Source organism: Syngnathoides biaculeatus, chromosome 14, assembly GCF_019802595.1.
Source record: "Syngnathoides biaculeatus isolate LvHL_M chromosome 14, ASM1980259v1, whole genome shotgun sequence".
Lineage (NCBI taxonomy): Eukaryota > Metazoa > Chordata > Actinopteri > Syngnathiformes > Syngnathidae > Syngnathoides > Syngnathoides biaculeatus.
Window position 1 is genome coordinate 23149078 of NC_084653.1, and position 27267 is coordinate 23176344.

At 44.3% G+C, this 27267-nt stretch overlaps 1 protein-coding gene and 1 long non-coding RNA gene across 3 annotated transcripts in view; one reads left to right on the plus strand and one right to left on the minus strand.

Moving 5' to 3' along the window:
- LOC133511830 (uncharacterized) overlaps window positions 1-27267 on the plus strand; it is a 98083-nt gene that overhangs the window by 65233 nt on the left and 5583 nt on the right. The window contains exons 4-5 of one of the 2 annotated variants that reach the window (XR_009798043.1): window positions 22832-22934; window positions 24989-25161. This is a non-coding gene — a long non-coding RNA (uncharacterized LOC133511830). Of the gene's footprint in view, window positions 1-22831; window positions 22935-24988; window positions 25162-27267 lie in introns of those variants that run through there. The other variant, XR_009798042.1, reaches the window with a different exon arrangement.
- The window catches only part of LOC133511826 (ATP-binding cassette subfamily C member 4-like), a 62370-nt gene continuing 37400 nt past the window's right edge, over window positions 2298-27267 (minus strand). The window contains exons 22-32 of the mRNA XM_061840794.1: window positions 25632-25782; window positions 24913-25032; window positions 24068-24178; window positions 23897-23997; window positions 22495-22686; window positions 19355-19510; window positions 12914-13003; window positions 12263-12435; window positions 11419-11524; window positions 7976-8110; window positions 2298-3484 (exon numbers count right to left, since the gene is read on the minus strand). Coding sequence (XP_061696778.1) covers window positions 3419-3484; window positions 7976-8110; window positions 11419-11524; window positions 12263-12435; window positions 12914-13003; window positions 19355-19510; window positions 22495-22686; window positions 23897-23997; window positions 24068-24178; window positions 24913-25032; window positions 25632-25782 — 1401 coding nt within the window. The 3' untranslated portion in view covers window positions 2298-3418. The remainder of the gene's footprint in view (window positions 3485-7975; window positions 8111-11418; window positions 11525-12262; window positions 12436-12913; window positions 13004-19354; window positions 19511-22494; window positions 22687-23896; window positions 23998-24067; window positions 24179-24912; window positions 25033-25631; window positions 25783-27267) is intronic.

Here is a 27267-nt window from a genome sequence, read left to right on the forward strand (position 1 = left end):
AGTTAACGCTCGGGACGAAACCTTAAACAATCGTGGAGTGTGTTTGCGTTATCTGTGTCGGTGAATGGAGTCTCTCTTTAAGTGACACGATTTGTCGTTTGTTATTCAGGCATTGTGCCGACTGTATCTATTAAAAGTGCATATATTTGCACACCTATTCAGCCTTTCGAATGGCGTCTTGTTATTATGAGGTATCCTTGTAGCCCAATAACACTTATTGTGCGATCGTGTGCGCGGCGGCTATCAGGCATGGAGCAGAAGGAATTATATGCTGACTGTGATGTAGATAGTGCCATCAGAACACCACCACCCCCCCTCCTCCATTGTTTAGGACCCCCCCCTCACCCTCTCACCCGACCTGATGTCAATGCATCAGGTGCTCCAGCTGCCACGGGGTCCCCCTGACCGCCATCCTGACACGGCGACACAAAGTAATCACCGATCACGCCGTTTAATCACTGAAACAAGCACTCCAGAGTGCCCGTCAACCCCGCCCCCCACCCCACCCCACCCAAACTCCCCCCACTCCCCCTTCTGTCAATATCTGACTGTCTCATTATCTGTTTGGATTGCACATCCTCACTGTCAGATAAACAGAGTGGAAAATTAAGATTAAAAATATGGTAATTTCATTTGAGACAGCAGGCCGCCCCTTCCTACTGGCCCATTATGCTATTGATTAACCCCCCCCTCCCCGACCCACCAACCCAATTCCATTTCTCGTTTTCAATGTAAACTTTAATCTATTTGCAAGGCAACAATTCAACTCCCGGGGGTGGGGGGGGGGGCTCTTTGAGAGTAAGTAACCATTTAATATGACGCTGGCTCGACACTCGCTGGCTTTAATGAATTGTCTAAATCTCCCGCGTGTGCGTCTTAACACTCCACTAGCCAAATGTGCAGCTTTTTCTAAGCGCGGCTCATCCGTTCTCAGCTCTTCCCGCCATCCGCAGCTATGCCCCCCCCCACGTCACCCCCGCTTGCTAATTGAGCCGCTAATGACGAAAATCACATTGTAATTGGGTGCCGTCGTTATTGTACTGCTGACATGTTAAATTAAGGAAAGACGCCGCGCGGTGCGCTCAAAAGGCGTCGCCGGAGTCGCTCGATGGCGGGGAGGCAGGAAAGACACAAGGACGAGTCAAGGAAGGAGTTTTATTGGATGTACATTACAATTCTTAGATATACAAAGACATAGAGAGAGATGGAGAAAGAAAGAGAGAGAAGCCCAGTAAGGAGGAGGTAGATGGGCTGTCATTGAAGGACAAGCCTCTGCACGGCGCATGTACCAGATGTGGCCGTCCTAGAGAAAACACACCAGTGGCTTGGAAAGGCGGGTCTGAAAGACTGAAAGACAGCGCTGAGGCACTTTTCACGGCAGCGCAAGAACAGAACCTGAACACGAGATCAAAAACGCTTGGGGTGTACCGCATCAGGCGGGACCCCAGGGTGAAGAAGCCCCTTACACAACAGGGTGGAAGATGCCAGCAGGCCTGGCAACGTGTGTAGCAACAAGGGTGTACCGGTGTGACGGTCTGAGCGCTCCCCCCGTGCTGAAAAGTCTCCTTGTGATTCACGCGCATGCGTTACTGACAGGGGAACTCTGGGTACGTAGCAGATGCTTAATCAGAAATCTCCCGGTGTCATAGTTCCCCTTCTTCTGCATAGAGGGAGCTAACATACGTTATGACCTAACCCCAACATGAAAACAAAATTTGATTTAAAAAAAAAAAAAAAAATATATATATATATATATATATATATATATACACACACACACACATATATGTACGTTCGCTGTGTTCGTCTTTCTGAGACGTCCGCAAAAATTACACGGATCGATGGCTCGTATCTCAAGGTACCACTTTGACTTTATTTCTCCTAAAAATCCATCCATCCATTTCCTTTGCCGCTTAGCCTCACTAGGGTCACGGGGAGTGGAGCCTATCCCAACTGTCAACCAGCAGGAGGCGGGGTACACCCTGAACTGGTCGCCAGCCAATCGTAGGGCACATAGAGACAAACAGCCGCACTCACAATCACACCTACGGGGAATTTAGAGCGTCTAATTAATGTTGCATATTTTTGGGATGTGGGAGGAAACCGGAGTGGCCGGATCAAACCCAGAACAGGTTGGCCTGGGATTGAACCCGGGTCCTCAGAACTGTGAGCCCAACGCTTTACCAGCTGATCCACCATCCCGCCTTCTCCTAAAAATATTACATAATATTCTGAAAAATGTCACTGATGGTGTAGTGGTACACACAACTGCCTTTGGTGCAGGCAGCGTGGGATCGATTCTCGCTCAGTGATGGTGTCGACATCTGGCATGCGACTGACTGGCGACCAGTTCGGGGTGTAGGCCGCCTTTCGCCCGAAGCTCGCTGGAATAGGCTCCAGCTTTCCCCGCAACCCTTGTGAGGATAAGCGGCTTGGATAACGACATGACATTATTCTGAAAAATATGCCAGTTTTCATTTTACTTTTTTAAGTCTCACTTTTAGTGAAGTAAAAAAAAAAAAAACAGTAGTCCGTTAATTACTTTTATTTTTGTAAAAACAAAGCTTTATTATCACAATATTGCGCTAAAATTACCTTCAAGATGAAACTTTCTTCTCATTAGATTACTTTATTTAAATAAAAACATATTTTTTGTTGGAACATTTCCTCAATTTCCCCCCCCAAAAATTTGCTTTACTCTCCCAATGTCTCTTATTTTTTCCTGTGTTGCCCTGATACTCCTTCGTAAACTGTTATGAAAATATCATGCCCACAGTCAAGTGACAAAAGAGCAGCACCCCCCCAAAAAAAGAGACTGATATACACTTGAGTGGAGGTGTTGTCAGCAAAAAAAAAACATTTTAACTTATAAAAAAAAACATATTAGCACGTTACAGCGTTCATGATGACATTTTCAATGGAAAAAAAAACAGAAATCTTGCAAAAGTGTCCTTCCAGTAAGAATTAATACTGACAAGACTTTTTTTATGTTGGTGTTGTTGCCTAAATGTCAAATGATTGCTGCATTTCACACATCCTGCTGTGTCCTGAGCTGAGGTCGACAGTGTTCAAAGTGCAGCAGGTGGACTCATAAGAAAAAAAAAATAAAAAAATTGCAAACCCAAGAAGAAGGCACACAATTCTTCGCGAGCTCACCAATCATTCATTTAAGTGCAACAGAGTGAATACATTCAGTGCGTGCACTTTCAAGCACCGGCACAGGATTGACTTCCCCGCAAAAGGCCCACAAGTGCACAAACATCCACATAGCAAGACGCCGCCGCTAAACAGTTGTGCAATCATTGAAGGCACACATACACACTAAAATGGACATTATGATGTACAGTCGAATAAAAAAATAAATACTTCCGAGGGAGGGCTTGGTCGGCGACGGCGGTCGGAGCCGCTCTCCGAGGTGTCAGAGCGACGTCTCGAAGACGACGTCCTGGAGGTGGCGCGGCTCCCGCTTTTTGTTCTCGTGCACCTGCAAAGCAAGACGGGGGTCGGGGGGGTGGAAGCGGCGTCACGGAATGCGGGCTGCACAATCGCGGCCGACGATCTGTCGGCGGCCGCCGCGTTCGTGACAGCTGCGGTCGGCGTCGGCTTGAAGGGATTTGTCAGCCGCTCGAGCATGCCAGAGTGGCTTATTTAACGGGGGAAAACCTTCAGTCCTGCTGATAGTCGGGAACTATTTATCTCGGAAGCCTCAAATTCCTTCGACAAATGGGCAGGAACTGAACAACTGCGATGAAGACCATATTACCTTACCTTAAATATGACCGTATTTTTACCTTACTGTTAGTCAAACATATCGCAGGGAGAATATTGTTTTCAAACATGTTATCATTAAAGGGGAATTCTGATGGTTTGCATTAACAATATGTCCAATAAGTCATGTAATATGTACTCTATCTTGACATTGTGATGTTAAATCCTCTCTCGTTTAATAGTGTTTTGAGAAGATTTATACCCACAATTGCAGATTTTCAGGGGCGCTGCCATTTTCGCGAGCCACATATGCTACGTGGGCGGATGTGACGCGTTACATGCCGTTCCAAACGCTCGATTACTTGGGACACCATTTATGCCCAGCGCTGATTTCTCTGATTTATCCTCATCCGATGAAGAAATAGCAGTATCGGTTGATCGGGAAGACTGAAGAATACTTCCATACGGATTTGAACCTATGGCTGTAAATAATGCCGCCAAGCGGCGGAGCTGTGAGCTCGCCGAGCTCCCATGATAGCCCCAGAGCGAGCTCCACCGCTCAGCTGTAAATAATGTTGAATATTTGGATGGTTCTTTGGCCGGAAGGATGCGGAGTCTGACGAGCTCGCTCTGCCGAGCGGCGGAGCCCCGGAGCTCGCTCCCTGGCCGGGCGAGCTCCTGGGCTCGGCGGGGACCGAGCTCACGACTCTGCCGCTCGGGGGGAGCGAGTTCTTCAAACTCGTCAAACTCCGCGTCATTCTGCCCCGGAGCACGCTCCCAGGCCGAGCGAGCTCACTATTCTGCCGCTCGGCCAGCGAGTGATCACCGAGGCTCGCCGGGGAGGTCGGTCCGCCACTCAGACTCCACGTCATTCCGCCCGAAGAACCATGCGAATATTCAACATTATTTACAGCCACAAGTTCAAATCCGCATGGAAGTATTACTCCGTCTTCCCGATACTGCTATTTCTTCATCAGATGAGAATAAATCTGAGAAATCAGCGCTGGGCACAATGTAATCGAGCGTTTGGAACCCCACGTAACACGTCATATCCGCCCATGTAGCTCATGTGACTCGCGAAAATGGCAGCGCCCCTGAAAATCCGTAATTGTCGATTAAAAATCTTTTCAAAACACTATTAAATGAGAGAGGATTTAATCACATCACATTCTCAAAACAGGGTACATATTACGTGACCTATAACCATGTGACAGTGAAAAATATCCTCCAAAAGTCCAATGATTCGCTATGGGGAGGACACAGAAATAGTGTGTAGGCGGTCTGCCTAGCAGGTGAGAGGTCCTGGGTTCGAATCTCGTAGTTTGCATGTTCACCGAGTGCTTGGATGACATTTGTACTATTTTCTTAAATCTCCACTTTGTCTTCAAAGCGTCAAGTACTTTTTTGTTTTGTTACAGTGGTTAATTTGTCTTAACACTTGTACTACAGAAATGTTACAAAGTTATTTATAACGTTGTGTGTCTTGAAACTTTCTGACGTTTGTAGCCTGGTACTAATTAACAGTTTTTACATTATTTTTGGCGGCACGGTGGCGCAGCTGGAAAGCGTTGGCCTCACTGCTCTGAGCTTCCAGGTTCAATCACGGACACGTCTGCGTGGAGTTTGCATGTTCTCCCCGTGCCTGCGTGGGTTTCCTCCGGGCACTCCGATTTCCTCCCACATCCCCAAAAACATGCAACATTGGACACTCTAAATTGCCCGTAGGTGTGATTGTGAGTGCGGTGTTTTTTCTCGATGTGCCCTGCGATTGGCTGGGAACCAGTTGAGGGTATACCCCGCCTCATGCAACCCTCGTGAGGATAAGCGGCTAAGAAAATGGATGGAAACATTATTTCCTGTAATGTAGATCAGTGTCAGATTTTGCTTGACTTTGACTGTATGTCTTCCCCACGATAATACAAACAAAATATCGCTAACTGTTTACTCGTCTGACTTGCAACGCGGGTTCGATCTGACTGACTAGCGGCCAATCCAGGGCCTGGTTTGCCTTTCGCCTCAAGTCAGCGGCGAGAGACTCCGGCCGCTTGCGAACCTGAACAGAATAAGCCCGGATTGCCGACTATATCCTAGATTGTCTGCCGTGTTTGTGGAGTAGCTCGTGTTGAAAAGCTTGAATAAAATGAGGAAAACGTAATGCAGCGCTTAGGTTTTTGTGCGCTTTTCTATTAAATTCTTGTGAAAGCAGGACGCCATTCACCAGCGGGGGAAAGTTTGGAAAAAAAAAAAAAAAAAAAAAAAGAGCCACAAACAGGAAATCCACAACGCGCGATATCCGGAGACAGACCCGGGAGAGCCTCTTTCAACGCGGACAAAAGCCGCGAGAGGTTGATATCAGATTATTGAACGTGTATAAACTTGAGTGACAACTATAGAAACTTGTCACACAACATTTCAGTATTTAATGTAAAAGTGGTGCTAGACAGTAATCTGATGAAAGGGGGGGCGCCGTACAATGCGGGAAAGGAAAAAGGGGAAAGGCTCGAACAATACGCCGCCGCCAGCGGAGCGGCGTGCAAGCTAACAGCACAGCAAATAATAGCGCAGTGTGCTGACTCTTTCAAATCGCCATTTTACTCATTTCACTCCTCTGGCTTGACGAGATGGACCGGCGCTGATAAACTTGTGAGAAAATGAAATGATGCCCACTTTTTTTTTCCCCCCCCTCGTTGCACAAAGGCCCCCGTTTGAAGTTGCAATGCAACGCTATCTGCGGCCCCAGACAGATGCGCGGAGAACGGCGGCGAACAATGACGGGCCCGTCGCGCTTATCGCTCGGCGGTCTCCGAAGGGGGGGGGAATACATCACAAATGAATTTCACAGGGAAAAATATGGACGTTCTCTTTTACAGTAATCCCCATAGAAAGTTTTGTCCCCAATCGCCACCGAGTTAAACTCGATATTTCTTCAGGAATCATCTGTAAAATGATCTCAAAATTATGTGTAGGGAGGAAGATTACTTGGGGACTTTTTTTTTTGTGTGTGATAATATCTGACGATGACAAATCTACAAAGGGACCATTTCTCTTGAAATTAATGTTCTGGTGCGGCTGTAGTACTTAAAAGAAAATGATAGTCAGGGGCTTTTGCTTCACTGTTTATCATTGTGAGACCGGTTTGGTGCCTGAAGCCTGGTGGGACAAAATTATTGATCCATCAAATTATTCTATTACTTCTAATATGAGTGCACTAGGATCAAGTATTTTATTTGCTGCTTATCCTCACCGGGGTAGCAGGGAACCTATCCCAGCAGTCAACGGGCAGGAGGCGGGGTACACCCTGAACTGGTCGCCAGCCAATCGCAGGGCACGTTGAGATAATCACACCTTGGGGAAATTTAGAGTGTCCGATTAATGTTGCGTGATTTTGGGACGCGGGAGGAGACCGGAGCGCCCGGAGAAAACCCACGTTGGCACAGGGAGAACACGCAAAATCCACACAGGCAGGTCCGGGATTGAACCCGGGAACTCTGAGCCGCCGTGCTCAAAAATATATATATATTTTTTTTTTCAAAGGTCAGCCCTTTAAAATAAAAGCACAAAAATCTAATAAGTGTCGTGCTAGCTTTATTTAGCAACCACACTCGACTGCTAATTAATCCACCATGTGGCCAAAGTGGATGTGCTTAAACTGTGTTGTTATACGGTCCGCTTTTGTTTTGAAGGTCTGACATTCGATAGGATGTGATACACCGAGCAGTGCCGGGAAAGTTAATTTTCGATGTGAACTAATTTCAGTTCACCATTCCCGAAATGAGCTACTTCATCGTTATTTCTTTTAATAGGTTGCTGAAACGCTATTAAACACTTCCTCGTTGCTGCAACCCATTCACTAGTATTCAGCTGCAGCTTTCACCCTACATTCTCAAAAAAATGTTGCCTGGATAGTCTTTTTTTTTTCCCCCCAAAATAAGAATTTTAAAACATACTAACAAAAACATGCAACAGAATATGACAGACACAATTGTGAACACTGATGCCCAGGTGTTGCCGAGCAGACCGAGAGGGTTATTGGCTTGAGTTGTTCGTAAAAGCTTGTACCGTGGAATAGACCTTGTCAACTGTTGAACCCCTTTTACACAACTTTAAAAAAAATGTTCTGGATGTATGCTAAATTAATGGCTGAGTCAAATTCATTTTTACCAAGGTTCCACACTATTGTATTCTTAATATAGGGAAAATATTGTGCAAATATCATGATACTTTAGCGGATGTTTTTTTGTATGGAAATAGTGTACTGTATTGTTACCTGTTTGGCGGCGTTCAGAAGTGAGGCAGCCTCTGCTTGGCCTGTCTGCTGTACCATTTGGTAGAAAAGCCCTTCGTGGTTTTGGAGCAGCATGTAAGGCTCATCGTACTCGTGGATCTTACCGGCATCCAGGACCTGCAATCACACAAGTAATATAGCAATGCGTCGCTTGTGCCAAAGCCCGTTTGTTTCACTTTGAACCCTTCAACTTGTTGTCAGCAGTAATGTCATTTTATCTGAGTCGTGGTGATGGTAAACGTTTGTACCTGTTCCTGCTGGACAGTTCAGCATTTAGCCTGTTAGTTTGTGCAGAGTCTCAGAGACTGAAGATGAGCGAACCAGTTGTGGATTTATTATTTTTTTGAAAGATAACAATAACACCCTGACCAGCATTTCTGTCTCCTCACCTGACAACCACGCTATGGACAGTGCCCCTTAAAACAAATTGTTTGTCTGTGTGCCCTCCGACTGTCTGGTGACCGGCTGAAATGCAACTATAAAAGAGGGAACTTGGTATAGCGGATGGAGTGGTCAGTGGAGGCTTTTTACAAATTTCAATTGGTCATATCAAAGCCACGAATCGATCACGGGCCACAGCTTTACTACCAATGATCCCTCTGAGCTGCGCAACTGCGCGTTTGCGCACTTTTCGCACACTCTCAGCACAGAGGAAAACAGATCCAGTGCAGCGAACTACACCCTGACATCTTTTTTTTTTTTTTTTTTTTTTTTTTTTTTTAAAACACGGCAGCACACTGGCTCTCACAAAGAGCTGCTGCTCGGCCACACCTGGCCACACACTCTACTTCCTCGTTTACCTGACACCGCACCCCTCCATTTTAAAGGGGTGCACTCATAATTACAAACACCGGGGTATGTGAATAATTGAAGAAAAAGTGGTGAAACTGGATGAGATTTTTTTTTTTTTTTTTTTTTAGTAAAAAAAACATCTGGTCTGAAGCCAAAGTAGAAAGTGCAGGATGAGATGGTGTATAATGTTAAAATTTCATCTACATTGCCCAAAAAGCTAATTCTGTATTTGAAATATGGGAGGCAACATTACATTAAACCTAAAACTGTTTGATAGCATCATTCAGCTTTCAACATGCATTGCGAAAGATATTCTGCAAGCAATAATTCAGTTTTACACCAAGAAAAACAGGCGGGGATATCATTGTGGGTTAAAAAACAAAAAAAAATTGGAAGTGACATTTAAAATTTATACCTAATAGTTGGCTTGGTATGTATTTGTATTGTAATGTTTTTTTTTTTGTTTGACATTTTCGGTATAAGTTTGCAAAAAAACACAAAATTGTTCTTAAAAATGTTCTGATGGGAACGCAATCTGAACCTTTTAATGAGCTACATAACTTCAATGGATGACTGATTGACCGCAGGGCGTACGTCCGATGTTGCTCACGGTGGTCAAAGGGGGCGCTCACGGCCTTCGTGTGTCAAAAAATTAGAGGGAACATTGTTTCCTACCACTGCTTTTGACCTAGGATGCATTAGCAGTTAAATTTGTATGTTGGCAAAAACTCTTCGTGTACATCCTGGAATCAAACTTCTCAGGTGGGACATCATTTCGCCGCCTGCAGATCTTATTCAGTCCGAGGGCATTTAACACCAACATAGCTGCTCCATATTTGGCTATTTTTTTCTGGGTGACCAAACAATTGCCAGGTCCCGCTGGGCCCTCCATAGACTCTTGACAAATGCTACCACAAATGGTGCTAATTGGCACCTCTGCAGGCAGTTGTAGGAAAAGGGCCAAAGATCAAGTGGGACGAGAAAAGGCTCAATGAGAGGAAATGCTGTGAGGGAGACAGACGGAACAGCTGTTGAAAAAAAAAAATGCGGTGATTGAATTTGGTCTCTGCGGAGGGTTTTTTTTCCAAGCCTTCCTAATATAAAATGTGCTTCATGGCCTGAATGTCAGGGATGCTGTTGTTGCATAATTGGCAGCTCAAGCTAAATTTTATGATACTATCCATTGAAAAACTTTGATTTCGAACCACCTTCAAATCTTGTAAAAGCTCAGTTCAGTGAGAATCTTAAGGCGGAGAAAAGATGCTCGTAACTTGTGACGACAAAGAGGGAACAAGTCAAATAGAAGTCAGAAATTGAGCTCGTGCACGTGACGTCAGCATTTTCACGGCGCCATATTGGAGGTCAAAAAGAGCTGCTCGACAGTGTGGGGGGGGGGGGACATTGAACCGGAGCAGAATATTCACAATGCCCGAGACTTGTTGTGCTGTTGGTTGTTACAACAGACGAGACAAATATTCAAAGAGATCATTCTATGGAATACCATCTGAAAAGTCCGGAAAAGATCGATGGATTTCGGCAATTAAACGTGATGGATGGTGCCCAACAAAATACGCACAACTGTGTAGCGATCACTTCATTTCAGGTAGAAATTATTCTTCTCAATCTCAAATTCCCAAGAATTATTTATAATGCCAAGTTGGCTGATTTGAGAACAATGCGTATTTAAAAAAAAAAACAACAACAACAGGGAATCGTCTCCAACGTACACGGATGCGTGTTGCGGCCGCACATTAATCTTCGGTAAACCTCTCCCCGACAGACTTTTTTTTTTTTTTTTAATATGCATTGTTCTCAAATGATTCCAATGTGTATTTAAAAAAAAAAAAGAAAATAAACAGTCAGTCACATAGAGGTTTACGTAGGTTAACGTGTGGCCGCAACACGCATCGTGTACGGAGGAGCCGACTCAGTCTTATTTTTTTTAATGCATTGTTCTCAAATGAGCCAGCTTGGCCATTATAAGTACTTCTTGGGAAACGCTACGGAGGACCAGACTCGCTTGTCCTCTTTTTTTTTTCCTATCATAGTTAATGAATGCGAGTTTGCGTAAAACCAGGGGTCATTTATTGAAATATTGGTATTAGTATTGAATACTAGCTGAAAAGATAGATGGTTAACGTTTAGCCGAACACACTTCCGCGTTCACGAGCCGTGTCCCCTTTGAGAACAGATCCAGCAACGAAGTATTTGTATGCATCCAGACTTTTCTACGCTTTCAAACTCTTGCGTGTAAATCTCGATGACTTACTCACCAGAACCACGTGTAGATCCAGTTGTCCAAGACAAGCGCAAGCGGTTTAATAGTCTTATTTCTTATCGCCGAAATCATCGACTTCGGCATTAAATATGGGTCCGCTATGCCAACCAAGTGTCACTCATTTTTCCACGTACCTTCGTTTATCATCACCTTCTAAATGTTTAACGGTATCGGGCAAAACTTTGGGCGCATTTTCGCGTTGTCTCCAATCGACTTAGCACTCAAGAATGCTTTGCTTGACCGACATTTCTGGCCAGTGACGTGATTTGATGAGCTCTATAGAAGTCAGAAATGTAACTTATGCAACGTGAGAAGGGATCTGGATAAAAAATAAAGTTACCGTGTGGTAACCCACCAGTATTCTGTCACAGTCAATGATGGTGTTGAGCCTGTGAGCGATGGTGAGGACGGTGCACTCTCGAAACTTGCCCCGGATCGTCTGCTGGATCAGGCTGTCGGTTCTAAAACGGGACAGAACACAACACCTGAGAACAAAAACGTCGCCCCGGGGCGGGGATTTTACACGGGGCGCTACAATGCAGCAAAAAAAAAAAAAAAAAAAAAAAGTATGAGGTGGTCGACGCGACAAAACAAGGTTGAGATTTGCGAAGTGTTGTCGGGATATTTAGTACAGGGAATAGAATGCGTGAACACTTTAATAATATTTGGTTTTTTGGATTTTCTGACTTTCTCACATAAGTGTTGCTATGTCTGAGCTAACTACACATACAGTACAGTAGTTTGAGTTGCTTGTATTATAAAATCTCACTGTGGGATACAAGTACTTTTTATTTTTTCTGATGAAACATATTTTTAATTTTACTTGACACCTGAAAATGAGACACTAATTGCACAGTGGGTCCTCAAGTTGTGAACATAATAAATGCCGTGACCCCGTTTGGAAACCAAAGTAATGTTGAAATTGAAATAAATGGAAATGCAATACATTTTTCTCAGCGGCAGAATGTCGCTCTAATTACGTTATTTTAATCATTATCTGGTTCAATGTAAATACTGTGCAGTAAAGAAATTGGTAAAACACATTTCTAAATGATGACGATGAAACAAATAACTATGTAGCACCTTCGTCTCTTCGGATAAGCTGATGTTTACGTTTGTTGTGCGAGCCGCCCGAAATGGCCGCCGGGTCCCCTGTTTTCATTATTATGGTTGTTATTATTATTATTATTATTATTGACCTTGGGTCCACATTGGCCGTGGCCTCGTCGATGACAAGGATGCGGTTTTTGCGTAGGATGGCTCTGGCCAGACAGAGCAGCTGCCTCTGGCCCATGCTGAAGTTGGAGCCCGACTCGGTCAGCAGCGCCTCCAGTTTGTTGGGCAGTTCCTCCACCGCAGCCTTCATCTGCACCTGCGGAGAGGCAGAGCACGGCCCCCCCCCGGCCCTTCATGACTCCCGTATAAAGGGGCTTCCCGTTGAGATGCCTTTAAAGAACCATCCAAACACAGCCATTAACCGCCCTGCACAATGCGAGGCCGGGTCCGCCGGTGACCTTGGCCAGTGCTCTCTTGTGGACCAGCCTCTAGCTTTAATCCAGGCCACCAAACCCATTCAGAGGCAGGACCAGGAGCCGAAGCCCTTCGCTGTGGGGGGAGCCTTCATCCTGATTGGCCTGACTGCCCAAACACCCCACCCCCCACCCCCCAGCACTTTCAATGCTTCCCAGTTACAAGCCGCACATTGAGCGGGGCCCCACGGCCCTAATGGGATTTCCCCCCCATGACTTGTGGCGAGCAGGGAGGCTGAATGGCAGCATTGTACAGGGGGACAGAGGGATCCCCCCCTGGGCCGGCAAGGGGGAATCATTCAGAGACGGGGGCTGGAGTACCTCTTGGAGTGCATTCCACAGGTCCTCATCTGTGTGCTGGCTGAAAGGGTCCAGATTCTTCCTCATGGTGCCCGTGAAGAGAACCGGGTCCTGTGGATAGATGGATATAGAAAGAGAAGGCCGTGGCCGGTGAAGATAATGACGAGGGCTGGAGTGTATGAAAGGGTTAAGACAGCCTTTATGGAGCGCATCTAGGAAATGTGTGTGTCTGCGTGCGGGGCGGGGGTGGGGTTTGACAAAAGGCTCGATACACTCAGCCCCCATTCAACGCATTGGTCAACTATCCTTCGCTATGTTGGTCTTTTAGTATCTTGCTGCTGTCCTGATCTTACAGTCGCAAAAATCGGTCAAAATTTGTGATTCTTAACACGCACTTTTTTTTTTTTTTCAAACGACAGGTGAGAGACTATCCAAGGCGCATACACCTGTTGGAAGGACGTGCAGGGATGAGAATGAACGATTTGGGGAAAAACACGAAAAAATGTTTTTTTTTTTTTTTCATAAAACACACTGCTAAATGGTGACCTCCGGTTACTTCTAACAGTGTAAATACAGGGCAATTATAATATTTTCAAAACTTAAAATATGAGTCCAAACAGTCAAAATAATTTTGCCAAACTTCAGACATAAAAATGTAGATTGAGTGATATATCAAATAGGCTACTGCACTTACAAGTTATATAGTTTTATATAAATATATACATATATATATATATATATATATATATATACACGCACACAAGTATACAAGTATATACAAGTTTTATTTATATATATATATATATATATACACATACAGAAATAAGTACAGTGGTGCCTTGGTTCTTGAACACAATCAGTTCCAGAAGGCTGGTTGAAAACCAAAACGTTCAAAAACCGAAGCACGTTTTCCCATTACAATGAATGGAAAATGAAATAATGGATTCCAATCCTAAAAAATACTTTAAGCGATTTTTTTTTTTTTTTTTTTTTTAGCTTTTCCTGATAATAAAGTGCATGGCAGAAATACGTGTATAGTTTAAATACTTTATATAATTATATCATTTCAGAAAAATATTTTTTTGCTTAAAATGTATGCTTTAGCCTGATAGTGTGTGCTCGGCTGGGAGTGCATTGCCGTTATCTGTACCGACTCGGCCCCCATACCCCCCCACCCCCCACAAATTTTCTCAACGGATTTACACGTTTCACAAAAATGACAATTACAGCTGAGGTTTAGTCGTAATTGCCATACTAGATTTTACTTCAAATACAGTACAGTTAGATTCTTATCAACTACTATTTACTACTACTTACTATTATTATTATTTATTACCAGCTGGTAAGGCGTTGGCCTCACAGTTCTGAGGACCCGGGTTCAATCCCGGCCCCACCTGTGTAGAGTTTCCATGTTCTCCCCGGCCTGCGTGGGTTTTCTCCGGCCGCTCCGGTTTCATCCCACATCCCAAAAAACATGCAACATGAATTGGACACTCTAAATTGCCCCTAGGTGTGATTGTGAGTGCGACTGTTGTCTGTCTCCATGTGCGCTGCGATTGGCTGGCGACCAGTTCAGGGTGTAACCCACTTCCTGCCCGTTGACAGCTGGGATAGGCTCCAGCACTCCCCGCGACCCTCATGAGGATAACCGGTAAAGATGGATGGATGGATGGATGGATGGATGGATGGATGGATATTTGGAAGAAGGTCTTGTAGTTTGGTAATCAGTCCATCATGGAGTTAAGTCATCAATTGTTTTTGTCCTGTATTTGTTTTCTGTGAATGATATTTCAAGGCGTTTGAAGTGCTCATTACATGTTTTGTAAAAAAAATTCCACAAAGATGGCAGCCACTTGTCACATTGCTGCTAATAAAGTTTTGACATTTTGAGTTTACTTTCCTTTAAACCTGTGGCAGTATTTCAGCAAAAATATGACAGTTCTGTGAATCTGTCAAGCAGTAATACAGAATCAGCCGTTTTGGTTTTATGTATTTTTATAAATCGTGTCTCAACAAACTTTCATTCAGATGAAAGGACGAGACTGCACATTCTCCCCTCCCTTTCCTACGAAAATAATACTTTAGAACTTTACCTGAGATGTTCCAGTATTTTATTTCACACAACCTTTTTTTTCTTCCCCTCCCCACCGCTGACAGCAAAAATAGCAGCGTGCCATTAAGCCAGCTGAAGTCCCAATTCAAACTAGTTTTGTGACATACTTTAATTGAGGATTTGCCGTTCTGTCGGATAAAAAAAAAAAAAAAAAAACGCTTTCAAGCACAACTTTCCATTCAGCGATTTTTGTGCTTCACCGGTTCTAAGCCTTCTGTTTGCGCCATGCGTGCGTTAGCCGAGCCGCTTATCCTCACAAGGGGTCGCAGGGAGTGCCGGAACCTATCCCGGCTATCTTTGGACGGGAAGCAAGGCACGCCTTGAACTGGTTGCCAGCCAGTCGCAGGGCACGTAGAAACAAAACAGAAACATTTGCACTCGCAACCACACTAACGAGGAGTTTAGAGTCTCCAATTTTTGCATGTTTTGGGGATGTGGGAGGAAACTGGAAAAGGCCATGGGGAGGACACGCAAACTCGACACAGGTGGGGCCGGGATTCGAACCCCGTTGCACAGAACTGTGAGGCAGACACTCAAACCTGTCGTCCACCGTTCCACCTATAAACTATGTATGCATGTGTGTGAGTATATGTACACACACACACACAGAGATAGAGATATTTATTTATTTATTTATTAAATGTCATTTTCTGAGATTTCAATGGAATCCGGAATGGCTCCTTTTTAATGCCATATGCTAATATAACCTTATTACAATCAAATCTGCGGCTGCCAAGTAATGAAACTCCTCACAGGGGCGATGTATCCAATGTATATCACACTCGACATTTTGCAAGGGAAATCAAGGAAATTTGAAATTATGTCGCAATTTTGCCCATGTGACGGGTCAATTGGAGATCTTTGACATGTAGAGAGTGAACGCAGTCACTCACATTTGACGAGCGCGTCGGCGCCATCGCACTCGCAAATCTGCACAGTCGAGCACGATAAACCACACGCGTAAAATGTGTTACGAGTAGAAAAATAGATATTGAAAGACGTCGCTTATTTTGTGTAGACTTGACATTAATTTACGTGTTTATTTCATTAATGTTGTTAACAAAACAAGCCTGCTCCTAAACAATCAGTATTCATCCGGAAGCAGGAAATGCAAGTTAACCGTACTGAGCATGTTCGGAAGTGATGCCGAGAGCACGTGTTCGGAGCTGCTTCACGTACTGCGAGCGCATTTACGTCGAAAGTCGTCAACGTCATGAGCCATGTCAAAGGAAATTCAGTGACACCAGGGGTGCTCAATGCGTCGATCGTCAGGCAGTTTTGGTAGATTGTGTGACAGTGTGCTCCTCCCCCCCAAAAAAGAAGTACGACAAGGGGTGCCCAGACTTTTTTACCCCAAGATCTACTTTACAAGCAGCCAGCCTGTCGCGAGCTACTGATGATGGGGGAGGATGATGATGTTCCCAATGTTATATTCATGTTATGTGATATATTATACTATATATAAATATATATGTATTTAAAATACAGAATTAGCTTATTGTGCTGTGCTTTCATCCTGTATCAGGTCGAGGCGTTGAGCACCCCTGCGTTAGACTATCATCCACCTCGTCACTCGATTGAAGTGTTGCCAATAAGTCGAGCGCACTTATTGGTTGATCGCGAGAGGCTGGTTACTTGAAAAGTAGATGTTGGGGGGAAAAAAAATCACATTGAAAACATTTCTGGGATATAACACAGGTAATATTTCAGTTTCTAATTAAAATAACTATGATATTGTGATTTACTTTGACTTGATCTATGTTCTAACGTTAGATTAGTCGGTCCATATATATCTAAATGCGAACGGTCATTTTCCACCGTGGTACGGCGTTATCTTGAAGTTGAAAAGTTTTCCCCTCTCCATGCTTTAGGAAGATATAGATCATCCACTGCTATCTTTTATCAATGGATTGCGAATAGATAGCGCCGTAAATTACTTGAGATTATAACAATACATCATGATGAAATAAAATGATTTGAATATATGAATACTAAATTTTGAAATTCTCTACTCACCTCTTTAAAAATGTCTGTCTCAGTCTGTGTCAATAAATTATGATTCTGGTATTAGGTAACAACTACATACTCGGGTATAACAACTCAGTAAATGACTTTAAGGTCTTGAGAGTCCATCCCTAATCACACCTGCATCGTTATATCTGCGGGCATGACTGACCACACCCGTACATTTTTCCAAATGTGAGTGACTGCTCCAGTGTAGATCATAAAGGTTGAACAAAAACTCTCAATAACCACATCAGTTTTGAACGCCATCAAATCTTTTAGAAACCTCTTTTTAGCTTGATCAAATTGAAACAAATGTTACTTTTGGCTCATATTGAGGTCTCCAATTCTATCATGAACTGTCTCTGGTCAACATGGTTATCATGAATGTATTGCAAATGAATTGTGAGATACAAGCAAAAATGGATCATTGTATGCATTAGTATAAAACAGTTCCGTCATACCAACAAATTAGATTATTTCATAGTAATACCCGTTTAACCATGTCAGGCGAGGTGCAATTGTGAGGAATAAACTTTCTCATGAAATTCTACAGGTTATTAACATAGTGTTCTTTAAGCCTACACAGGCATGACTGGTGGACCACACCCATAACTTTATATCTGCGGGCATGACCGGTGGACCACACCTGTAACTTTATATCTGCGGGCATGACTGACCACACCCGTACATTTTTCAAATGTGAGTGACTGATGAACGGGTTTTCAAGTGAATGTGTGCGAATTCAAGCAGTTTGTAAAACTTGCGTGTGCCGCGTGCTGTGCAGAGAAACATCTGGAAAAAAAAGCATGTAGTTCCACGTGGGATTTTCACAGTCATGTCGCATCAATCTCAAATTCGTCGGGACCAGGAGGAAAGTGTTTCTCCGTAGCGACGACGATGCCAGAAAACAATCAAACCCACGGCAAAGCATTAATGACAAGTGTTTTGGGCATGTTGGCTGCGGCGGTGGGGGGGCTTAGTGCCGACGTACGAGGAAAGGGGCGCTGACTGCGAGGATGGGGAGACTTCTTCTAAGCAGCTTTCCCATGTTTGGGGGGTAGAGGGCTAATCCCCTGTCAGGGTTAGGGAGCTGCTCTCTTCACGGCGCGGGCCGTGGGAGTCTCCTCCCCCTGCCTCCGCTCGGCTGACACTCACCCGCGGGCTGGCATTTTCCTAATGCCGTATCACTTTCAACGAGCGGAAATAAAGTTAACCGGTCTCAAGGCGTCCGTTTGTCTCACTTTGAGAAATCTTCTGAGTGACAAGTCGCACTTGTTTTGAGCTTTCAGGCGAGGTGCATAAAGCCACCAAAAGCACAGAGGGTTTATGTACGCAGCGACACAGAATGGCTGCGAAATAACAACCCTCGCGATATGTCATCATTTTCACCCTCAAAGTAATTCGAAAAAGAAGAAATCTGGTCGAAATTGGCCTCGGGTTATGGGGATTAAGTCGTAATATGATGAGGGGAAAAGATTAATGAGGATAATGTAATATTGTGAGGGAAAAATGTCAATATGACAACAACGAGAATAACATATGAGAATAAAGTTTTAATCCATCCATCCATCCATTTTCTTTGCCGCTCATCCTCACAAGGGTCACGGGGAGTGCTGGAGCCTATCACAGCTGTCAATGGGCGGGAGGCGGGGTACACCCTGGACTGGTCGCCAGCCAATCGCAGGGCACATAGAGACAAACAGCCACACTCACAATCACACCTAGGCGAAATTTAGAGTGTCAAATTAATGGTGCATGTTTTTGGAATGTGGGAGGAAACCCACACAGGCACGGGGAGAACATGCAAACTCCCCACAGGCGGGTCCGGGATTGAACCCGGGACCTCAGAACTGTGAGGCCAACGCTTTGCCTACTGAGCCACCATTACTTTTTCAATCTACATCCATTTCCTGAGCCGCTTATCCTCACAAGGGTGGCGGGAGTGCCGAAGCCTATCCCAGCTATCTTCAGGCAGGAAGTGGAGTACACCCTGAACTGGTTGCCACCCAATCGCGGGGCACACAGAAACAAATTCGCATTGACAATCACACCACAAAGCAATTTAGATCCTTTCGTTAATGCATGTTTTTGGGGTGTGGGAGGAAAACGGAGCACCCGAAGAAAAGCCACACAGGCACGGGGAGAACATGCACACTCCACACAGGCGGGGCCAGGATTTGAACCCCAGTCATTAGAAAATACACACATCCGGTGTGTGAATCAGAATGCGTGAGAAAATTCTAGAATTGCACGATGGGATCCACGTTGGCAGTTTTGTAACTCAACTTGCGTGTCAGTTTTCATTTGTAATGAAAAGTCGAAAAAAGCGATGATAAGCTGACCTGCGGGATGATGGACATCTTCTGGCGGAGGGTGTGCAGACCAATGTCAGATGTGCGGAACCCATCAATCACAATCCTGCCCTCGGGCTCTGCCAGGCGGAACAAGGCCGAGATCAGAGAGCTCTTGCCGGCACCGGTGCGCCCCACAATGCCCACCTGGAGGGGACGGACAAGAAAACGTAACTCGCACGGGAAGAAGGGAAAAGCCACTAAGGAGACAAATTGCTTCCGGCTATAAAACGCGGCGCTTTTTGTGATGCTGTCGTGTCGGCGGGGGTCTGCGTTTGAGACATCTTGTGTGACAGCAGAAGCAAAAACAAGATTGATTGAAAAGTTATGTTAACCTCCAGTCGGGATGTCATACTGAAGTTTTTCTTTGTGGTATAAAATCCAACTGTCTAATAACTAGAGGCCTCATACAAATAATAGTTATTTGTAAAAATATGTTTCTAACTACAAAAGTATTTTAATCTCAATTTTTTTCTCTTTTTCGTATCTCAATGTATCACTATTATTAGTACATAGTATACGTCTTTTTATTATATACTGCTGCTTGTCAAAAGGGTCATGTAGTATTATGAGAACAATTTTTTTTTTTATTTTAGGAAGTTTACATTTTTTGTTCCGTGCCAGGGGGGAACATTTCGGTGACCCCATGTTTAGAATATGACTCCAAACTAAAATGTAGTCCTCAAAATAATTACTGTGGTACCTCGGTTTTCGAACGTCTCATTTTTCGAACAAATCGGTTTTCGAACGAAAATCGGTACTCAAACCCCCGACAAAACCCGGAAATAACAGATCGTGTGCGGCCAGACCAGCTGACCCACCCACGATGTGCTTTGTTATTGTCAATTCGAACGAACCCCCGAAAAAACCCCAGAAATAATATAACTTGTGCGGCGGTTGATTCGGTTTTCGAACAAATCGGTTCTCGGACCGCCTTCTGGAACGGATTGTGGTCGAGAACCGAGGTGCCACTATATTACTGTATTTTTGGTCATCATTATGTACGTACATTACACTAAATACATTAAACTTTGACGGGAAAAATCAGCGTATTGTGCCAGACCTCAGCGTGCCCTCTCAGACCTCAGTTCAGTGAGCATCGTAGGATTACAAATTTTTGTCATAGCATCACTTATTTCCGATCTTAGCAAGTGTACAAAGAGCTATTACAGGGTTATAAAGCACATGATCAGTGACGTAGGCGGACTCTCAATTCAACCAGGTTCTCACTGCTCATCAGTTTCATTTTCATGCTTTTGAGTGGTCAACTTATGAAGTCACTGATGGTGTAGTGGTACACCTGCCTGACAGTGAAGGTGTCTCTAGTGTGTGTGCCCTGTGACTGACTGGCGACCAGTTCAGGGTGTAGTCCACCTTTTTACCAAAAGTCATGTGGGATAGGCTCCAGCACGCCGTGATGTTGAAAATGGATGGATGAATTGACGTTTGTGTGACAAATTTGTAAGCAATTTATTTCTTCCTCATTGGTAGTCTTTTAAGAATGAGGGTCGAATTGTGTACTTACTTAATTTCGATTTTTGAAATCTTTACAGTAAAATATAGCTTATACGGCACAGAAAAGTTTTGAAATCCAAAGAAATGTGTTTGACTCTATTTGACTTTGTGTGCGGGTGATGTTTGGTCTGGTCCATGTAAAATTATCTTCTCTGAAACCGATCTGCGGTACAAAGAAGGCTGCAGACCACTGAGGTATTGTAAGACGTACTGGGTGGGGTTTGCCTCGGTATTGCGCTACTTGGAAATCCCCAAGAGTTTTTGTTGCGAAGGAGCTGTGGGTTTTCACACAATTCTCCAGAGGATGCGAGATATCGATAGCGGTCGTTTCTATGTTTCACTCCGGTCTTGTGTTTTTGTTTTGTGACCTCCCGGAGGCCGTGGAGGTAGCCACTGACCGAGTACCGTAATTTCCGGCCTGTAAGCCGCGACTTTTTTCGCACGTTTTTCAACCCTGCGGTTTATGCGGCGATGCGGCTAATTTGTGCATTTAAGCAAGGGGGGACTCGAGAGGAAAAGGTAAGAGTGAGACCGACCGGTGGAATATATGTGCCGAGGAAGTGACTTTTACCGGTCCCGGCGTGTTAGCGCTGCGCTAGCGTGTTACTGCTGTGTCTTAAGTGATTTTTGCCGGTATGTTTTTCTTTTTTAACCGGCCCTGCTAGCATTAGCGTTAGCACGGTGCCGCTAGTGTTAAACTCTGTGTTTTTCTTTGTAAATATCTCGTGTTTCAATGTGGACACTTGCGGCTTTTACACAGCTGCGGCGTATGTATGTAGCAAATGGTATTTCCTTTACAAATGTACTGGGTGAGGCTTGTAGGCTGGGAATTCCGGTAATCAGTCTGGTACAAAATGTGTCACATTTGTGTCAAAACGAGTAGGAAAATAGTCTCACGTACAGTATGTGACCACAGTGAGGTGTGCTATAAATGAATGCGGTTCCATGGGCGAAATGCAGCAGAGACCCACCCCCCATCCTGCACCCTCCCTATGTCAGAGCCAGAACCTCCACACTTATCAAACTATTCATTGTGAAATCAGCCACCTTGCCCAAGCATAGCCATGCAAAAACCACACCCCCCTCGCATTAAATACAATCCCCAATCATCCTCAACCATCTCCATCTCTTTTCCTTTTCTCTCCATATTGCCTTCCCTCTCTCTCATCGTGAATAAACACTTGTCACCGGCAGGTAGCTCAAAATGCAAATGGGGCCCAAACGGATCCACTCGAACAGTCTTAATTACAAGATATGTATTCCATGAATCACAAATGGTATAGTCCTGGAGAATCAGCGGCACAATATGCTGTCCTTTAATAATTGATTGGGAAAGAATGCCACATAACAATGAAGCACATCCCACTTCGTACACTCGCTGCATATCAACCCGCGTCGCGGGCCGTGCACCCCGGCGAGGACGATCTCGCCGCTGGAAGCCACGATTATGATTATTTATAAGGAGCTTAACGTTGTGCGGACCTCATTCCTTTGTGCAGTGGAACCTCCAAAGTCTAACGCCATCCATGCTGTGACGTTGTAATCTCAAATTTGCTCTCTGATCCGAGATTTGATGAGATTTTGAGGCACATTCTGAGGTCCCGCTTGATGTGTACCTTCTCTCTGGTTGTGAAGACCACAGTCAAGTTCTTGAGGATGAGGGGCTCGCTGGCGCTGTAGGAGAAGTTGACGGAGTCAAATGTGATGGAGCCCATCTTGGGCCAATCGTGCGACGGCTTGGTGTCCGTTTCCCAGGGTGCTTCACTCTCCAGTTCTGTGTACTCCACCACCCTCTCCACAGATGTCATCTACAGAAACAATTCCATCAAATATGGGATTGAATTTTTCATCCCGACAAAGCATATTTGCCACCCGGCGTAATGGATTTATAATCGGCATGTATGCCTCACAATTCTGAGGTCCAGAGTTCAAATGCCTATTTTCTCTTTCTAGCTCGCCTATGCCCTAATGGAGGAGTGCCCAGACATTTTTACCCCAAGATCTACTTTTCAAGCAGCCAGCCTCTCGCGAGCTACCGACGCGGGACATTTTAAGGGTAATGTTATGTTGCTTCCTATATTTAAAAAAACAGAATTAGCTTTTTGTGGACTGTATTGTCTGTGCTTTCATCGTGAATCAGGCTGCGCCAAGGTGGAATTTTAAAATGACACACCATCTCATCCTGCACTTTCTACTTTGCCCTATCCCACTAGGAATAGAGAAAATCTCGTCCAGTTTAACCACTTTGTCTTCGATTACTCTGACAGTCATTGTATATTAAAACAACAGCATTTCTTTTTTAAACTTTCTCCATTAATATCGAAAGTAAACATAAGCAGCATGTCTTGCTCGTCTTTGCTCTATGTTGCCCAGACTGTGTTGCTAACTAAAGCAGCGGCGGTGGGCGCTGTCATTATAAAACACATTGATGGGCTGCGTAAGTACTGTGACATTTGTAATTATTGGGGGGAGGGGGATAAACAAGGAAAAGGAGACTGTGGCAGAGCAGCAGTTATTGTAAGAGAAAGTTCCGTGTACTGCCTAAAAGAAACCAGCGGCTTCTTCTTACATATGTGAATTGTGCTATAGGATGTAAGAACCAGTCATCCCTCACTCATTGAATCACATTGCAAAAATGCCACAAACTGAATAACTATACATTATACTTTCAATTTGCATTGGATTATTTATTTTTTTGCACACAAAGCAGAGTATCTGCAGAGACTGCATCAGTGATGCACAATTGCGCACGCGCACCGTTTAGAGGGAACGTCTTTTTTTTTTTTTTTTTTTTGGCACGACATCCCGCGATCGACTGACGCATTGAGCACCCCTGCCCTAACGCTTGGATGACTAGTGTGGAAGAACTTGACCTCAACATCACCATTTGAGATGAGCGCTCACAGTGATTAAGCCCAAAAATGCACATTTTTTGGCAACTTCACTTTTCGTAACCATGAATTGCTGGACGCCCTCATACTTCTGTGGTGGAAAGCGGTGTTTAAAGACATCTCACACCATATTCTCGATCTCCGCACTTTGCCGGACGCCCCACTGGAACATGCCGGTCAGTGTCACGGCGTACGACAGAGCCAGGCCAACCTCGCCAGAGTCCATGTCTGTGATCAGTAAACGTATGATCAGATTTTGAGAACGCGTCACACGGCAGCAAGGAGGTCCATGCGGTACCATCGCTGAAGTAAATGCAGCCAAAGGCAGTGAGGGTAACGAAAATGGAACAAATCCCATCAAGGCGCACGGCTAACCAGCGAGAGGTCGCCAGGAACAGGAACCAAGCCTCTGTTAGCAAACATGGATATTTAGTCTTTGAACACATCCAAATAATTCTTAATAATTTGATGATACCTTTAAGCAAGGCAGACATATACTGATAATTGAGAAAAAAATTGGGATTTTTTTTTTGTTTCTCTCCCTTGCGATCCTTGTCAGCAAAGGGCCTGATAATCGTAAGTCTCTAAAGCTTGTCCTGAGCGCTTATCCTGGAGTGTGGCGTCTGCTAAGCGTGACTCGGTGATTGTGACTTGAAACAGAAAAGTAGCCAATTAGGAAGAGACTTGAAGATAGTGCTGACACAAATAGAGGTGTTGAAAGTGTTTCTATATCTTCCCTTAAGTCATTCTCCACAATAAGTGTCAAGATGGCAACCCCAATGTAGTGCCCACACAAGCTAACACTTAGGCTAAGGTCCTTTATTTTTTTTCTATTTGTACAGTACAACCTCAGTTACCCTGGTTTGAAAGTGTTTGCAAACCAAAGCAATGTTTCTCATTGAAATGAATGGAAATAGAATTAATCTATTCCCGACTTTTTGGTTGCAAGGTTCACATTTCTAGGTGGAGATACAGTTTTGTGTGTCAAGTGTGCGATACCACACAGTGTGACAACAGTCAGAACGCATTGATTCCCCCCATGTTGTATGAGATCGGTCACATTTTTTAAAATTGGTCTCAGATGTTAAAAATCAGTATGTATGTGCCTGCTTAACTGAGTAAATGCAATCTAGGTCTTCTGACCTGAGTGGAGATCTTGATAGTCATCAAACATTTTCTGAAATGTCTGCTGAACCTTGAATGCTCGGATGATGCTCAGGCCTTGCAGGGAAGAAGAGAGGTGGGAGAAGACGGGACTCCTCGCTGCAGGAAATTGACAAAGACAAACATTTAGCATTTTACCTTCAGCACAAAGAAAAGGCTTGGTCTGGACTTCCATCCCACTACACTTTCATTTAAATAATGAACGCCGTTTCAATAGCGTTCAGTCAAGCAGAGACTTAAAACGTTAGCTTGTGATATTCACAACTTCTGTATTAAAGCGTTTTATGGAAATGTTGCAATTCAGCCGTCCTTTGTTTTTATTTGTCAGGCTCACAAAGCCGAAATGTTTCCGCTGAGAAGCTTTATTCTTGAAGATGACACAAGCTATTGGACCGGTGCACGTTTTGAGCCTTTGCGGTGCGGCATCCCAATAGGTGAACTCGAGCCCAGTCATGCCCACATGGTATTTTCCCCATTGTACGTGATGTCATGAACTCCCGTCTCTTGAGGAAATTGTGTGTGGCCCAGTCATAGGCCAGCGCCACCTTTAGCCTTTATGCTAATGACCGTGGAGCTCCTCAATGGTCCATTAGCATTCCTGTGGTCCGCCTTTGTCTCCCACTCCAAATGGACATGCCTAGCCCGACGCAGCTCCCCTCCGCCCAATAAAATAAAATAAAAAAAAAAAAAACATTTACTGGTTGCCTCCAAGCGCTTGATGTCCCTGGAGGTCTGAAGATAGTAGCGCCGCAAACCCAGGAAGACGGCGAGGAGAGGAACAAACGGGATGAGGATCCAGGGCATGACGATGGCGGACACTAAGATCACACCAAGAACTTGAAGGAACACCTGAGGAGACGAGAAACACAAGCAAGTTTTAATGTCACCCAGCACGCCGCCGTCGTATAATAAGCTAGCAGCAGGCTAGGTCACTCACTGCATGCGTGGAAGGAAAAGCGCGGCAGCGTTAATTCTCACTTAGAAGCAGGTGAGAATTTACCACTTGGCCGTAGCCCACTTCCCAGCAGCCCCCGCGGCGGCGCCTTCAACACCTCCGGCCCCTTAAGTAGCGGCAGGCAAGAGGCCAGGCCATAGTGACCAACAACCAAACTCTGCCCTCCACAACACCTCACTCAGCCGTGAGCGCACACCTCTGATACACGTATACACTTGTCATTAACATTTTGAGAATCTGATGGTCATATTAGGTACTGCGCCTGAATCCGGATCCTCCGGGTTCCTCACACATTCCAAAATGTGTTTTTTTCCATTAATTAAAGGTGTAAAATATGATGATTAAAGTTTGTTTGCCTATATGTGTCCTGCGACTGGCTAGGGTCCACTACAGGTTGTGTCTCGCCCAAAAATGGAGGCTGTGTCAAACTCAAGGCCCGAGGGCCAGATACGGCCTGGCACATGATTTTATGTGGCCCGCAAAGGCAAATCATGTGTCGACGTCCATGATTTTACTTCAAATCTGTAGCAAAATTTTAAATTGATGAAGCAGTGAAAGATTTTGATGGTTTAACAGTCATAACAGCACCTTTGAGCGAAATGATACCTACAATGTGGCCAGGAACAAAAAAATGAGTTTGACACCCTTGCTGTACCACTCCTGTGATGCGGTATGGTCAACGGATGAAAGAATACATGAAAATACAATAACTATACTTCCAGTTGTTTTAAAAACAAATTAAATCAGACTCATGTCAGTAATATAGACGGATTTTTCAAAGGGGAATATCCATGAACATTCCTGCTCGTAAAAATGTACACTCAGTTCCTTTTCCTGGCCACAACAACACTTGACCAAAAATAGTATTCCTTTCCTTTTCTGAGAAAGCTTGTGCAATTTGTGAATTTTGTAAAAGCAAATGTTTTCACTTGACTTGTAGACCAGGGGTGTCAAACTCATTTTTGTCACGGGCCACATTTGACTTCCTCTTTCCCTCAGAGGGCCATTAATGACTGTGAAAGCATAAACATCTTTAACTGCCTCATCATATTTAAACATGAAATTTATGAACTAGTTTTGGAATCAGAAATCAAGGGTAATGGGCCCTGCTAAAAAAAAATGTTATAGAACATTTCTAAAGAATTTGTATAGAACTTTAGGACCCATTTCTATAGAAATTCTATTGTTCTGTAGAAATTCTATAGAAAACACAGCCAAAGTTTTATCGAACAAGTTGTTCTGCATAGATTTCGATAGAATTTCTATAGAACATATTTAGCAGGGGGTTTTCCCAACTAGTGACTTTTTGGTAACACAAAAAATGCTTGTAACAGCTCAAGGTTATCATTTTCGACATGAAAATTTGAAATTTTGGGACA